At 40.0% G+C, this 17,932-nt stretch overlaps 1 protein-coding gene across 1 annotated transcript; it reads right to left on the reverse strand.

The window, feature by feature from the left end:
• Positions 1 to 3,980: 3,980 nt before the first annotated feature.
• Positions 3,981 to 4,856, reverse strand: LOC6636932 (uncharacterized). The gene is made up of 2 exons (XM_002060351.4): positions 4,770 to 4,856; positions 3,981 to 4,704 (listed from the first exon to the last, which is right to left on the reverse strand). The coding sequence occupies exons 1-2, from the start codon at positions 4,777 to 4,779 to the stop codon at positions 4,007 to 4,009; spliced, it is 708 nt and encodes a 235-aa protein (XP_002060387.2). The 5' UTR covers positions 4,780 to 4,856; the 3' UTR covers positions 3,981 to 4,006.
• Between the last annotated feature and the right edge of the window lie 13,076 nt (positions 4,857 to 17,932).

Here is a 17,932-nt window from a genome sequence, read left to right on the forward strand (position 1 = left end):
TGATCGTGCTGCTGAATATTAATAAAAAGCATACCTGCATTCACTTTGCTACAGTTAGGCAGAAATAAATCCAACTTTAAGTGCATTAAGCCGCAGTCAATCAGCAAGGACAATACTTTTGCCCTTTGGCAGACCAATAAAAAGTTAAAACTGCCAACCAAAAATACCACGCACAAACGAAATTATTTCCATTTTTCTCTTCGGTTTTGTTTTTTTTTTTTTATTTTTTTTATTATTCATTTAAAACTTTTATTTTCTTAATTTTAATTTTTGTTCATTTTCGTACTGCCAAAATAAACTACCCATGAATTTATATATTCGAGTGAATATGCAGTGTGGAAATTTGTTGCAAGCTGCTGCAGCAGGGATGACTCGGCGGGCGGGGCAGGCCCATTTTCACCGTTTCGACTCCAAATGAATGGCCCGCCGGCTCGACGCGGGTGGTTGAGGAAAGGGGAGGTAACTGACAAAAAAAAAAAAAGGAAAAAGAAAATGCAAACAATGAAAATGCTCGCAATGAAATGCATTGAAAATTGAAAATCAATGAACTGTTATAATAACTTGCCGCAGAGTCAGAAGCAAGCGCCGTGCCGCCGCCGCCGTGGCAGAAACCAGCCGCATGCATATCTATCTGCAACTCAATACACGTATACGTATCTACATATGTATTTGCTCGCATGTATGTACATATTTATAGATATGTAGAGAGCCTTAAATGCACAGGCCTGTGCAAGCCTGAAGAGAGTCATTCAGCGGAATGCACAGGCAAAGGCTTACCAAAATGCACTGAGAGAAAATACACTAGTAAAAAGATACAAACAGTTATCGGAATGTAAAAATATACAAGAGTCCTGAGGCAATGCATGACTAAGGGCGCACCGAAAGCCATATACCAAATCGCTAGGCCCCATCTTTAAACACGATAGGTTCCAATATTGTCGGAAAGGGGGGGGTATCCAATATGCAAACTATTTCGGATATGTACATATATACCACTCGAGAAATAACATACAAAATTTGGTATATTTTACTTCTGCAACATTTGACTTAAGTTTCAAGACTTCAAGTTTCAATATTTATTGACATTACTTAAATGGGAGAAGATAGCTAGATAGATATATAATACATTATGGGGTCAGACATGATTGTATTATCGAAATATGGATTCACAGTGTATAAATTCTTTGGATGATGTGGCCTGGCTTCTCGTTCTGAATGCCGTTGAGGCAGTGCAAAGAGAAGTGGGTGCAGCAGTTGGCATGGGCATTGGGACGAGGGACTGGAGAACAGACTGCCAGGCCATGGGCAACTCGTGCTTGCAACGCTCTTCATTAAACATATGTAACGCATTGGTTTACGAGGCTGCGGTGCAGCCATCGCTAACGCAGGCAACAAAAACCTCTCCTGTAGCCAGTCTCTCCTCAATTGTGAGTCGGATGCAACGATTAAAAATTAAATGTTGTCGTATTAACAAGCAAGCTGCACCAGTTGCCAGTTGGCAGTTGCATCTTTGGCCACAGAATTGTTGCAACAACAAAAAAGTGGAAAGTAGAGTGAGGGGTTGGGTGGGGGGTAGACTGACTTTGGGCATTGAAGCATTTGCTGGTCTACAGCAGTTTGCCAATGCTGAAGCTGAAAATCCTTTTGTGCATGTAAAATGCATGTGGGGCTGGCGCGACGGACGCGCCACGTGTGAAATTTATGCACATATGTTGAATGCATTTAAAGCAGGAGCGAAACGGACAGTGGATGCAGTGGATGAAGTGGAGAGCCCGACTGAAGCATTAAGACTCTCGGCTAGGTGATCAAAATTCATGGAAAATCAAGCAAAGCGCGCATATATTTCCGAGTCCGGAAAAGAGAATAAAAAATAAAAAAAATATGAAAATGAAATTGTTGGAAAATTGCAATGGCAATGGCCATGGCAATGACTATGTGTATGTGCAGCAGCACAACGGCAACGAGCATGCCGATATGAAAGAAGAAAGCCATGAAGTCAAGGCATAAGTTGAGGCAGGACGCTCAAGCGAATTAAATGAGTTGGAAATGCATTTGGCTTGCATGGCACTTGGCATGCAGCTAATGGCCAAGAGCGGCACACGCTGCATAGCTGTTGCTGCAGTCGCTGCCGTTGTTGTTGTTGTCGTTGTTGTTGTCGTTGTTGTTGTTGTTGGCAATCATTAAGGCTGCTCAACAATAAGGCCAAAATATGCTGGCCCCGTCCTTGTGCTGAGGCTGTTGATGAATCGCTGCCACTCGCCAAGCTCCTCAAGTTTTTCTTCCAATCAATTAGCACCGATATTTTTTAACGCAAAACTCTTTTGTATTTATATGTTTTTTGCCATGACCCAAAGGGCCGCCAATGCGACCCTCCAGTTGCATCATTAAAGTTTAAAAAAATATTACATAAACTTAAGAGCTTCAAGTATAAATAAATAAACTGTTAAGTCATTTCATTTGGCAGCCAAATAAATAAATAAGCATCCCATCGAGAAAAGCAAAATGATAATAATGCATAATTGCTCAAACAATCGAATAAATACTTGAGCTGTTGACAGAATCGCATGCTATAGATAAACACATGTGTGCTTATAGTTAGCCAAGTTATGACGCTCTATTTAGCTGGCATATAGAGTCGTGCTTTTACCATTTTGTCACTTTTACTGAACAAGCATTTCATTAGCCTCAATTTTTGCTGTCAATTCGTTGGTTGATTGCTTGGATGGCAAATGCTAAAAGTAAAGCTTGCGCGCTTCCCGAAACGCAACAGTCAATGCTGCCCTTCACAGCTCGTCGTTTGGTTTTTTATAATTTGCTAAGCAAACAGTAAATGAACGGCACCAACTAAATGAATGGCCCACTGTCACACGCGGCGTATGCGCAATGTTTGTTTTTCTGTTTTTATGCCATGTGCCTTTATGTGCACAAAATGGACCTAATTAAGTTTAGCTAATAGGAGACAAGAGATGACCATTTTATACATGGCCATGCTTCATTTTATTCATATAAGAGGTGCTTTTAATTGCATTTTGTGATATATCAGGATTTCATAACAATTGAAATATATTATTTATGTATTAACATTATTGAACATTTACTACAGAGCATCTGTGTGTCGTTTATTCTCTGCTATAAGATTCATATTTATTTGTTTGGCATTCAGCTTTTCTATCACGACTTCTGCAATGCTTTTAGCTTTGCGTCCTTTAAAGCTGCTGATGTCTGGGATTGAATCCATTTTTAGCCAGTGACCAGAATGCATCGTGTACAGCGATAAGTACACGATGTTTAAAGCCAATCCATGAACACGTTCTGGCCACTGGCTGACCACAGGCTGCAGAAGAGGGAGTCACAATTTGATAAAAGAAGACGGAAAGAAAACAAGCAAGAAGTAATTCAAAGAAATTTACCAATTCAAACATTTCACAAAGAATAAATACTTTAAAAGTCTACCAAAAATATCAAACAAGTAGTGCAATTCTATTTTTAATACAAAAATTCATAAAAAAAACATTTCATCAAAAATATTAGTTTTATATGTAAGTGAAATAGTCATGAATTCGTCAATCGCACATACTTATTAGGGACGTTTGGCATGTTTGCCTATTCATGTGTATGTAAGGAGGTGTGCAAGTAGGTTTGTATATGCATACAAACATGTAGCTAAACATGTAGCATGCGTGCATGTGTCTACATGCGCATGCACACATGTATATTTCTACGTGTATGTATTTATGTATTTATTTATGTATGTATGCACGTATGCATGTATGAATGTATGAATGTATGTATGTTTGCATGCTTGTATTATATATGTGTCCTTCCTAATAGAAGATGACAATACAAGATTCATTCGTCGAGTATATCACACCTTGAAAAAACAGTTTTCATCATATGTATTTTGCATTAGTGTACTCAAAGACAAAATAAATGAATACTTGGGACCTTCAACTTAAAACTTCAACTGGATTAATAAAATATGAGTTTAAATTGCGCTTTAATTAAACTAAAGCTCAGGGGCTGCCTCCTGACTTTGACGTAGGCACTTGCTGCAAGAACACATGCTGTGGGCTGTGAGGGGATAGGCGAAGGGGCGTGGCTTCTCTGCCGCCATAAATGCGTCCACTGCCACCTGTTGGTTGTGGAACATAATTTGGATTCGTTGTTTTAGCTGCTGCTCATCGCTAGCAGCGGACAGCAAGACAGCGTCAACTGAGTTCGGGTGCACTGCATCTAAGAGTTCGACTGCAGTCGCCTCTGTCGACGGGTGTTGGCTACTCAAATGTTGAGTTAGCTCTATCTCGCCGGCAGAGTAACGCGCTGGTCGACTTGACTTGGATGGATGCTTTTGGCGCTGTAGCTGTCTGTCTGGCGTAACATCCATTTGGGCAAAGCACTTGGCCATTTTGAGCAACTCATGGCTGTCGCCGGCAATGAGTGCCCTGGTATCGAAATACCAGGGCATATTGGCCATGCTAAATGCCGACTCCAGTAGCATATAGTTGTGCTTTGAATCGTTCACATTTGCGGGCCGATTAATTATTAACACGCTGGCCAAAGTGCCCGGCCGCAGTTTGCCCATAAGGCGACACCAGACAACACCATTGCCCAGATCCTGAAGGCTGTGGCAGCGCGGACTGTAGACCAATCCCTTGATCCAGTGCATTAGCTGTTTGGCCTCACTGCTTTCGCGGCCAGGCGATTCTGCAATAGGCATATTCACACATTTATCTTAAATCATATACTATTCGAGTGTTAATACGACTCACTGCTTCGCATGTTTAGGTAATTATTCCAAAATTTTTGTTAATCACTTGAAATTTTAAAGTTGTTGCAACGTGGGTTGCTATGTTCGGAATCACTCTGAGGCTCAACACTAGACGTAATCTTCATTAGCAGTCTCTTCTCTCACCTTTTCCTTCTCTTCCTGCCTACCTCCCTTTCTCACTCTCGCTCAATTAACACATTAACTTGGCCAGTGACCAATTGGCCAATAGGCCCAGCTCTGTGCACTTAAGGTGATTACAATGGGTAAATTTATCTTTTCACTGCTGGCTCCCAGCTGAAACTAAATGAATAGCATATTGTGCAACATTTGGTTTGGGTATTAATGTCACAATTAATGTTGAATCAATACACATCAGTCTGGCTAACAGAAACATTTTACCAAGTTTATGTATGGCAGTTTTTATATATAACATTAATTGTCCAAAGCGCAAAAATTAAACAAACAGCCAACACGGATGACAAAAAAAAATACAACACCCAAGGACTACCTGGCCCAAGGATTCGACGACGGCGCCCATCGCTTCAGATAGCAGCTTTTCCAGCGACATTCAAAGCAGCCGTATCCATAACAACATCAGAGTGTCTGGCCAATTATCTCTTTAGACTTCTCACCGACAGATACGAAGAAATATCATCTAGGCTTAAGGTAATTGGAGCCAACATTTGTTCATATTCCGTTCAATTACAACGTAGTTTATACATGCATTCATTAGTATAATAGTAAATAATTAGCTCTTGTCTGTCTTTTTATACTCTGAAATTGTATAAAAAGAGTATAATTATTGATCAGCATTAATAGCCGAGTCGATCTAGCCATATCCGTTTGTCTGTCTGTCCGTCTGTCCGTATATGTGCACGCTAGGATATCAGAACCTATAAGAGTAGAGTAGGCAGCAAGTAATGTGGTCAGTTGCGAGTTCGAGCCCTGCCAAGGCAAACTTTTTTTAAATTTATCTTTATTACTTTAAACGTGCGCGTTGCGCGAGCTGCATTAGGTGTTGAAATAAGAGGGTTCGTGGTATTGCCTAGTCGGGAACTTCCGACTTGTTTACTTTCCTTTTTTAAACATTACATTCTTAAAAGTGTGTCCGATTCACATACATAAAGGTGACTTGTAACTATTCATTCAATCAATGACTATTCTGTCTGTGTACTCAACATACTTTTCAATCACTTTGAATAAGTCGAAGTGCATTCATTTGCAAGCACCAAAAATTAGTTAGGTCATGAATGTGGCTAATTATTCATTATGGAATTATTTAAGGAGGTTATTTGGATTGATATAAGTATCATTATTTATTATAGTTTTTAATTTTTGTACTATTTTCTTGATAATTTCGACCAGTCTTAAGCTTTTTTGTGAATGTAACTTGCATTCATACATTTCAGCTAGCACTCAGTCGGCTCGTGAATGCAGCTTGGTAACTATTTATTCATTCATTTTGAAGTCATATCTATCAAAGCGCACTGTGAATTCATTCCAGTGCATTCACATACTAAAACTTATGCCTCCGCACACACTCAGAAACACACACATAAACTCTCAAGCATAGCCATATCCACATTCATCTGAATAGACGGGTTAGTGTTCTTTATTCCGTCTCTTAGAGTTCTCTGTTGTATATTCTTTGTGCTTCCTGTGGCTACTGTGTCTGTGGTCAAGGCGACCCCACTCTCATTGGCATTACCATTCCCAATGACCACCCACCCCTCCTCCACTGTACACATTGCCAGTTGCTGGCAGCATGCAAATGAATGTTGCCAGGATACGGCACGTGCGCTCATCGGCTTTTTTTTGGGCGGCAGTCGGCAAAGCCGTCACCTTTATGCGGCCATTTCATTTGGCTAGAGGCAGCAGCAGCAGCAGCAGCACCACCAGAAGCAACAGCAGGACTTGGACATGGCGCAGTGTTTTGTTGGAGATGGCGCCATCCTGTTGCAGGATGTGGCACGGTTACCAGCGCTTCCTAGCACACAAATAAAATGCAAACAATGCTTGTTTCATTTGCGTAATAAAATATTTATACAGGTATTTAGTTAGTCGGACTGAAAAATACAGCGAACAAGGTGCACGCGAAAAAAAGAGCGTCGAGACCAACGAAAATTAAGCGAAATGCCATGAAAAGAAACAGAGAAAACGAGCATGAAAAGCGCCCGGAACAAGAAAAAAACAAAAAAAAAAAAAATTAAAAAGCCCAAGGAAATGGACAGCTGCCACCGGATGTGGCAGCAACAGAGGCAAACATTCATGCAACGTCTGAACTTTAATATAAAGCTAGCAATCGCTTTGATGCGGCTGCTGTGACCCATTGTTTTTGGCCGAAAACAAAAAACGTCTAGACGTAATTTCTCAGTCGAAAGTCGTCGTAGCGTATCAGCCCTCTCTGCGACTCTCATCCTTATCCCTGCTCCCTGTTTCCTGCTCGCGATATTCTAGATAAATCAGCACGCGTTGCGATTTGCCCAGACTTCACAGGCAGTTGCTGCTGGAGTTACCCAGTAGAATTATGGGATATCGCTTTCATTTATCATGTGCCCTGGGTCCCGTATTACCCATCCCTGAAGGCCAACTGACCACAGACCCAGAATGAAAATACGTGTTATATTGTTTCAAATCTGTTTTGTTTCTATTTAAAATTCGCAAATACTTTTTCTAAATAACCATTTATGAAAAAACCAATTGAGTCTCAGATTGTTTGATTTTTTGGGAAACAGGCTTGGCTTAAGATTTCAGTATCTGTAGACTTTCAATTGAATTGAAAGCCGACCTCAGATCTAATTTGTGTAGCAATTGTAGAAATGGAATTGAAATGTTTGTTTTTTTTTTTTTGTGGCCATTGTGCGTCAAATGCATCCCAAAGTATTTCGTAAACTCATCTGTACTAAGCGTTTGCTTCTTGTTCGCGTTTTGCTGCTGGCTTGGCTTGGCTGGTTTTCCAAATGCGCCAGTTTCAGGTGGAGCCAAGTGGTTATCATGGCTGTTCATGTTGGGTTTTTGAATGCGGCGACGGCGGGCGGCTTTGACTGCAACGTGCTTTATCGCAGAGACGTTAATTAATCTGTGACGCCTTCAACTCCATTGTTGCTGCTGCTGCATCTTCGTGCAGGTCGAACTGGTGGCATGCCCCCGATGCCCTCAGCCGCCTGGCACCGTTGACTGCTGCTTTGGGATGCTGTAAACATTTTTAACACGTTTTTGCGAAACGGAAATTCTTCTAATATTTTTACATAATTTTATGTGCGGCTACGTCGGCTGTAACAACCAATGGCCGGAGACAGAGGCGAAGACGACCACAATGACAATTAACAAAACAAAAAAAAAAAACAAAATGAGCAAAATGTAGCAAAAAAATTTGTGAGTTGCTTTGAGTGAGTTGTATGCTATGAAGTATAGGCCACTTAAAGGAGAGAGGAGGGCAAGACAGTCGGCAGGGGGCGTCTGGCAGCATCAGGGGTTGACATTTGTGTGGACGAAGGGGTCGGGGTCTCAGCCTGACTTGCCGTGGCACACAAACAACGCATTTTAATGTGCGGTCAACAGTCAGGCAACGTCTAAATTTGAAATGTCAGCGTTGTCAACGGCAATTTAGTCGCAACGCAGTGACAACAGCGTCAACCAACAACAACAACAACAACAACAGCAGTAATCAGAATGAATTGTTCGTTTGCGGTATGTCGATGTCTAAATACACTTGCATAAATATTATATACAAATACATTGTCAGTATTTGCATTAAACAATGCTATTCGAAGCTCATATTTGCCTCAATAGCTTAAATATTTACTTGTTTTGTTTAAAATATAGATCAAATATAAATAAAATAAATAAATAAGTCTGTCACATATCTAGCTTTTGTTCTGCCATAAATCAGTAACCTTCCATCTTTTCGGTATATGGCGCAATGAATGAATGAAGCAAATCATTTTTTGATAAGTTTTTTTTTAGAATTTTCAAAACTAAGCCGGTTTTCTAGCCTTTTTTAAAGCTGATATCATATATAAACGATCTTAACGTCATGTTCTTAAAGACCATGAAAATCTAACCAAGGATACTTATATAATTAGTTAAATGTTGTATTTCTGAATAATGATTGAATAATCTTAATAAGTATTTTTTTTATTTTCCTATTTTTGACTTTGATAAAAGAAATTTGGCCGTCAGAGATGAATACATAATATAATTAATATTAATTAATTCAAGGCATAGCTTGTTAAATTCTATGGATAAATCCAGTTCTTGAATTCTGAGCTGAAATGCCAAAGTATTTATTCGGACAAACTTTATATATATATATTAAATATATATACTTCTATAGTTATTCCGACAGATTAGACAAGTTATTTCAATAGACAGACTATAACGTTGCGATTTGGTCGCAGCAAATTGACAAGTCTGTGTTTTAGTATATCTACAAAGCAAAGACAAGAAAGCTAGTTCGTCTAGGAGTAGGAGATCATTTGGCTATATAGGACATGTCTCAGATCTGGAATATGCAATTTGTGATTTCGTTAAAGTACTCCATGCCTAAGAGTATTTAAATAAGCTACAACATAGTGCAAGCCGTTGTTGCTGCTGGCTGCGGCTTGATGCTTTTTTCGCTTTTGGTGTTTGTGCTTGTTGCCTTTGGTTATTTTTTGCGTTGACAACAATTACACTTGTACACAAATAATGTATAATACATAATAATAATTACGAAAAGCTTTCAAATGCTTTGTTTAAATGTTTTGGTCGCCGCATTTGGGCATTTGTGTTGGGGCCTTGGCACAAGTACGAAATAAGCACAAAAATGCGGCATGCGGCATACGTCATGAGGCATGATGCATGTGGCATAAAGCATGGGCATGAGTTTGCTCAATTCACATTGTCTGCACCTTTGGCAGCATCGCACATTGGACCTGAGGGCCTGGTGAAGGGTCGACCCGGTAGTTGTGCAATTTTCTGACTAAGCACAATCTTATTGTTATTATCTAATCATATTTTCGTTTTTTTTTTTTTTTGTTCATCTTGTATTTTGGAGCTTGGTCAAATAATAACCCCCAAATTCGTTTGGCCTTATTGAAGATTCTAAGTAAAACTTTAGGAGGCACTTAGGCAATTTAACTTTGACGAGCTTTATAAGATGTACTTTGGGTACGACTTTATTGTGTATGTACCAAGTACACTATTGAGCTGAATTTAAGGTGAACATTTAGACTTAAGATATTTTCCTGTATGCAATGGCATCTTTTGATTTTATTTCTCTTCTTTGTTGAGTTGATAGTTCATTTGCATGGATTTGAAGAGCGAGGTTTTTATCGAAAAAATACAATTTAATTGTTTTCCATAGTCGTGTGCTACGTCCCTGCTGTCAGGTGGGCGGCCTGGTGAAAGGTGGCACATTTCGCCCAGCGGGCAGGTGGCTACGCTTATGACGGATTCTCGGGCATAAGTGCTCTGCCTCCAGGTTGGAGCAGGTGCTTTGTAGTTCAAGAGGTAGCTGGCGTGTGCTTCTGTTAGACGTCTGTTATATTTGATGCTGTGGGTCTTAGCCAGGTGCTCGCCTGAAGCACGCTAATGCGCACGCAGAACAGAGCCGCTGTAATCCTACGCAGATCCAAGCTTTTGAGCAGATGCTATTTGATAAAGAGAAAATAGGTTCGCATTATTTAAAAATCTCATAAAACTGGCTGGCAACAAACCTAATAGCAGTTAGAAGTGCATTAAAGACAGTTATTTTAAACATTATTTGGAGGTAGTTTGTCTATGGCAGATTTTACACCTGTATTCAATCAACCAATCAGCAAACTGTATAACAGACTTTTCCGGTTAATAGAATTCCGCATTATCAAGTTTAAACTATTTTTTGTAGATTAGCGAAAGCAGCAAAACTGAGAAACTACACGTTTGTTGTTGACTATACATACCTTATTAGCTTGCATACGTCTCCTTCTAAGCATATTAATGGCAATAATAATAACATATATTACATATGCTACATATTATATATTTTGTAGAACTATTCATGTGCAAACATTTGTCTTTTGTGCTTAAAGTCCGCACACCATTCAAGGGGCCTTCAATGTATTCATCCGTTGTATGAGTGTTTCCATTTCTATTCAAGATGTCGCACACAGAACGGTCGCCATTACAAAACTAAGTGTCTAAGTGCGACACACACGAACACACATACAGAGGCATGCACACACACACACACACACACACACACACATGCCGAAAAGAAGACTCGAAAACGAAAGCAACACAAAAATTGCACAACGCGAATTAGTGACACATTTTCGAATTCGATATAAATGTTTTTTATGGGTTACTTTAGTCGAACAGAGCAAACACAAAGCCCAGTTCTCAGGGTCGTTGCTGTGGGTGGGTTGGTGGGTTGGTGGATTGGTGGATTGGTGGGCTATTGGGCGGATTGGGCTGTCGTCGTCAGCCTGGTTGCTACATTGATAGTAATTGCATGCAGCATGCACAATTGCAGTCGCTTGGAGCTTACTAAAAACGAGACGCGTAATAAATCCATAATCCGAGGCGACAATTTGAATCATTGCGCTGTAAATGCAATGGCGACTGGGCGGGTGGTCGTGTGGCGCTGTGCGGGGGAGTTGGGGGAAGCTGTAACGGGTAACCGGCTGGAGTACAGCTTGTCGGCGGGGGTCTAAAGGTCTTGGGTCGAGGCAAACGTTTGACAGGCAACGTCGTTGTCACAGCTGCAACTGCTGCTGCTGCTGCTGCTGCTGCTGCTGCTGCTGCTGCTGCTCCGCAAGGCAGCTCCAGTTCGGAGTTTGCTGTTCCCAGCTCACAGTTACCAGCTTCCCAGTTTGCAGTTCGCATCCAAAAGACAAGACAGTCGCAGCTGCAGTCACAGTTGTAGACGCTGCTGTTGCCCTTTCTTTTTGTTTTATTGCATTTCACTTTACTGGCTTTTAGTTTTTCGTTATTATTGTTGTTGTTGTTGCTGCTGCTGCTGTCCTGACGCCAAATTCATTTGCCCCCGAATCGACTCTTCCTTAGCCATGCCCGTTTGCTGCTGTCAGGCATGTGAAAATTGCATTTTATGCTGCGCTACTTGCCACGCCATCCCGCCCCGCCCTACCCCGACCCGCACGCTGCCTGCTGCCTGCTGCCTTGTGCTTAGTCGGTAGACAGGTCCTTGTGCTGTGTGTGTTTGCCTTTGCCTTGGCAGTTAAAATAATCATAATAAAAACAAAATCCAGCGCACAAATGCGGCACAGACGAGACGAAGACGTAGAATTGGATTGAGCATGAGACTGGGAATGAGCATGGCCAGAACAAGAGAAAGCGCATTAAAGGAGCAGCAGCAGCAGCAGCAGCAGCAGCAGCAGCAGCAGCAGCAACAACAACAATGAATGTCAACATTTGCCAGCGCACTTTGGCAAGAAAACGGAAGCTGAGAATCAGGACATGGGCTTTGACTTGAACATGGACAGGAACGTGAATGCCTCACGTCGGCTTAGTTATCTTGATCAGAGCCAGGCAATCCATTTAATTTGCCCTTAATGAAGTTTGCAAAAGAAGTGCAACAGTATAGTAGCAGTAGCAGTAGCTGTTGCAGCCAGTCGGCAGTAAGTAGCAGGCAGCAGGCAGCAGGCAGCAAGCATTTAATGGTCTTTTGGGTCAACCAATCCAAAAGCTGACGCCGTTCGATTTATTCGCCCGACCTTTGTTATTGGCAGCGGATTTTCCATGTTGCGGTTGGTTGGCAGCCAAGCTGGCTAGACCCACAGCCAGGATAAAATGTTAATTTGCAAATGGTTTGGTCTGCGGCCATGACATAACGCTATCGCAGCAACAGCATCGCAGCAGTCGCATCGTTTAAGCCAGGTCAGCAGCTACGGCTAACAGCTGCATCTGCCGTCTAACCAATTGGCTGCCATCTTCGTGTTGCAGCAGCTCGCAATTACACAGTACGGGTAAGTAGAGTTTCGTTTGTTATTTTTGTTTATATATATCTATATATTTTGGGTATATATACATATGTACATACATAATGATCACGCTTTCAGCAAGCATTGCTCTCTGCATATATCATTATCTGTTATCGATAAGCCCGTTTGCCAAATAAGCAATTGACCCACTTTAAAGCTGCAACAATTTTAAAGTTTCAGCCTGTAGTTGTTCAACGCAATTAAATGACACATATTTTTTTCTCTTGCTGCATGTAGTTTTTCAAATTTTCAACAATTTTGTGATACTCAGCAGACATGAAATGGGCAAAAAGGGTTTTTACTGTACAATTAAACGTAACTGAGAGAAGCTTATGGTTTTGTATTTGTATTTTAATTACAGTTGTCGGAGTCTATAAAATCAATAGAACACATTTTGTTTCAGCTCAAAATGTTTTATATCAAACTTTTAAAATAGTGTAAATAAATCAAAATATATATATTTCTTAATGGCAATTAAATTAGAGGTTCCCCTCAATGTAAACAATTTTAATATTCTTTCGCACATCAAATGAAAATAGAGTGATGCATGCAGGGTATTTTTTTAGTCGAGCATACACGCAAGTGCTGTTGTTGTTTTGCATTTGTTTCGTTCTAATACTTTTTAACATTTGCATTTTGAACTCAATCAATTTCGTTGCACATGACACATTTTACGTTGTACATTGCACGTTGCACGTTGCACACTGAATATTGCAAATTGCGCCCCGGGGACGTAACACGCTTGAAGTGACTGGCCGTAAAGCTGGCCTTCTCCTGGGAGCATCTTATTTAATTAATGGAGCTACGAATTAGTTGAACTATTTGCCAAGCATTTACCTAAAAATTTGCGCACCAATTTCTGATTGGCATATCGTGCCAAATACTCACACACATTCACATCACATTGCACTTCGAGCTCGGCCCGGGGGCCAGGTAAAAGGTTGGGCGATCAATGCTCAACGTGTGTTCGGGTCAGCTTTGGCCAAAAGGTAATCACACCAACACATGACTGACAGCTATGTCATTACGCATTTAAGAGAAGGCCTGATAGGGGCAGAGACCACTCCAATGGAGTCTCGGCCAACGACCGAATAAGCCCAATTGTCATGCATTAACAAGGTGTATGTGTGTGTGCGTGCACATGTGTGTTCTTGGTGCACATAATTAGTCGACGCTGGAGCCATAAAGTCGTCGTGGCGCCTCAGGCGGAAGCTATTTCAATATTGCATTGGTTGCTGGACCTGTAGCAACTGGTTTGTTGGGTCAATCAGTTGCTCTAATGGCTGGTCTCGATTCTTGTGCAGCTCTATTTGGCACATGTTGCTTTGGGGATTTTGAGAAGCAGTTGCATTCTGTCGCTCACAAGAGGTCTGTCATGTTGAGAGCCTTTGTGGTCCAGAGAGACATTCATCTGTGCCAAATTAGTAGATCAAAGATACGAAACTGAATTAAAAATGACAAACGATTTTATCTGGCTTAAAACTGCATTTTAATGAAACTCACTTTAAAAAAAAAAACATTTTTTGTAAATTTTGCCAAAAGTTTTATTAGCATACTTTATTCCAACTAGAATATTAAAAAGTGTAACATATTTGAAATTAACAGAACTTTATAGCGTATTATTGTCTAATGTTCAAGTCAAGATCTAAAATCTCGCAAATGAAAGTATTTGATTTCTGCAATACTTCATTTTGCACTTAATGCTGCCGCAGCTTTAAGCTGGTAAAGACTTGAAGCCCATCTGCAGCGCTATAAGTTACCCCCGACCCTACCATGTATCTCTATCATTCGTTGCCGCAAATGGAAAAGCACTTTCGCGCTGAGTGTGTGTGCGTGTGTCTGTTAACCAAAATCAAGCCGACTATTTTGCATACGCAAATAAAAATAAATAAATTGAAATACGTTGGGCGTCGGGAGCCTAACTCCCACTGCCAACACTACCACCCCCCGTGAGCGTATAACACGCATGTAAATCGACGTTTTACAACACAAATGCCACCTGTGGGGCCGCCAGCCGCCAGACCCGTTAGCTAGCTGTCAGGGGTGTAGTTGCCAGCTTACAGGTAAATTTGCCTTTCTCCAACATTTTTTTTTTTTTTTTGGAGTAGTCGTTGGATGTAGCGTTGCCAATTGTTCAAATTGCATGAGGTCTGCTTTTACCTTTTTCTTTATTTATTTTTTTTTTTTTTGCACCTTTCTGTCTGCGCCATTTTGCATATTTTCCGATTTTCAGCACACCAAAAATGGGCGTCATTTGTGCTTCACTTGACGTCGCTGCTCTAAACATATATACAGGATAGATGTGTATGTAGATTGATTTTCTTTCAGCCAAAGGTTTTCAATCGAATGTGCATTATCAATTATTTTCTTTTTAATTAGTTTTTTATGGTTATCGGAGTGAATACAAAAATTCTTAGATGTTGTGCTCAATAGTCTTCGATCTAGTCACGTCCGTCTGCCTATTCATCCGTTCATTAGTCTGTCTGTCAGTCCACCTGTCTATCTATCTTTGCGTCCATCCACTCATTAGTCTGTCTGAATGTTTGAACGCAAGAATCTCAGAACCTTTAAAAACCAGAAATTTTAAAAATGTGAACGTTGTTCATCCAAGTGCAGCATGAGTTTGTTTTCTATAGCCGATAACTTGCCCCGTTTCCGAGCATTCGAGGAAAACTTATATCGAAATCGTGTTTTATTTGAGCAAACTTGATATGAAGCTCCTTGAATAGTATATAATGCAATTTTATTCTATCGCACAATAAGATCTACTGCTAAAAATTTCAGGGTATCCCCAGCCTCTTATTTTCTTTTATAAAATTTAATGTTCAGTTCATAAGTGGAACCACAGTGCAATTTCTGGCTCAGGCTGCTTTGACTGCAATCCGATTGCTACCTTGACAGGTCTTATCCGACTTCAATGAAATATTTAAAAGAACTGCACAGCATGAATTCATACGTGCATAAAATATTTAGATACTATTTGATATTTGCCATATTATAAACTAAATATTTCTATCACATTTGTCTGTTTAGCTTGAAGCAATAAAAATGGCATATCGATTAAAGTCTTTTAATCAATTCTGAAGCTGGTTTTTCCTTTTGGGCGAGGACGCAATTACAACTAATTTACTGCCACCCCCCTGCGTATGCAATAAAATGAAATTAAATGCCATAAATCAATGCCAAATATGTTTTGCTAGCTTGCCCACAACTTGGAAGCGTTCATATTTATGGCACAGATATATACCAATACACACAACAGAGCTTATGGCTTGGCGCCTTGACCTTTGACCAGGCCATTGCCAGCAAACGGCAAACGCAGCTGGCTTACATTTTCAAAGCTTCTTGCCACTTAGTAAGCGCAAAGACCTTTGATGCCTATGTCATTAATAAATGAAAATATATAATCCTCTTTTTTATATTTTTTCCTTTATTCCTGATTTAAAGAAAAACCATACAATTTGTTTAAGTTAATGAGTTAACAATTTGAATTCAATTTTCAATCAATTTTTTTGAGTTTTGAACGAATACTTGATCAAGTTAAACAACTAGATATAACCTAAACTGTAGTCGTATCTGCAATGCAACCTGCAGATACTTTAAAAATAAACTTTAATTTAATTTAAATATATTTGATTATTAACACGATTACAAATATCTAACATTGGCAGGTTGAGCTAGTTATTTGTAGGGATTTACTTATATTAACACTTAAGATCGCAACAATTAACTATAAATTTATTGCTTGCATGAATTTTAATAATCCAGTCAGGGCACCGTTTGGGTGTTCACATTCTTGTCCCAGAAAGCTCAGCTTCAGTAATGGGTCACCTAGCGCTTCTCCTCACGGGATACAAAATAAACTTATTCACTGAAAAAAATATAATTTTTTTATTGCTCTGGACAGAGAATGTTGTAGCATAGTTTCTTATTAAATCGTCTCTTGCCATTGTGCGGGCTCCTTGAGGGGAAAAGCTTTTAAGAGCCTGAAATTCGATATGGTTCGTATTGTGCGAAGCTGTTGATTAAAGTCAAAGGTAGTTAAGAGTAGGTTAATGTGCATTTGACAGTTTACAGGATTCAATACCAACAACAACAATAACTCTTAAGCAATCTTTTATGGAAATGTTGCTCAATGGCTGTGTGTACAACAACAGATTGTTCAGCGAACAAAGATATAACAGCAACAAGGCAAGAGGAAAAAAAATCCAATCAAATTGAAGTAAGTGGTCAACGGCTTGTGGGTGACCCGTGGTCAGCACGCCGTCGCTCCAGTGCCAATAGCCGAAATGGAAACAACAACAAAGGCACGTGGGATGGGAAGAGGGCAAGCGTAAACATAAGAAACCATGTGGCGGGACCACCTGACCAGATCCAGCGCCTGGCCAAACGGCCAGTTCTATGCGGCAACGAAAATAGTCACAATAAAATGCCAACTGCCAATAAACGTCAATAAATCAAACAATTGAGCGGGGCCAAGTTTTGTGACGTCGTGCGCCAAATAAGTCCAACCAACGACGTGGTCCCAAACCGAGTTCCAAGCGGTATGAATGCTCAAAAAAACAAGAAGAAACCAAACGCAGCAAAGCATAAAAAAAAAATAAGTATTTTCACTCGACTCTACTCGCCACAGCCAGATCAAACTGAATAGCATGATATATATATACAAATGGACTATATTGGATCTGCAAATCCCATACAATTTTTCGTTGATTCGGTTCACGTTTAGTTTTGGTTCCACGCCCTCAGGTCCAGGTTTTGTTTTAAGCCTTCACTTGTCATATATTATTTATAATTGCCCGTTCTACTGAAAATATTGCAAGCCGTAGATATTTTCATATAGAAGTTGCGGGCTAGATTAGATATCTAGCCAACATTGGCATCTATCAAATATGATTAGATAAATCCAATGGTTGATAAGTTTTTTATTTTCAGCATAAACATTTTTTAAATAAATATGGTTTGACTCATGTTTCGATTGGACTTGATTAAAAGTTCAGGTTATATTAAGAGATATATTAGAATTATGGAATCGAGAACCGGGTCGGCTATTTATAAGTTTTGATATTAATCGATTATTTGAAAAATTTGTGATTCGACACACTTGGCCAGCTAGCAAAATATTTCATGAAACTGAAAGTATCTGTTTTTCGAATTATTGAAGAGCTAGAATTATGAGAATTAAACATAAATAAAATGC

The sequence above is a fragment of the Drosophila virilis genome, chromosome X (genome assembly GCF_030788295.1).
Source record: "Drosophila virilis strain 15010-1051.87 chromosome X, Dvir_AGI_RSII-ME, whole genome shotgun sequence".
Taxonomy (NCBI): domain Eukaryota; kingdom Metazoa; phylum Arthropoda; class Insecta; order Diptera; family Drosophilidae; genus Drosophila; species Drosophila virilis.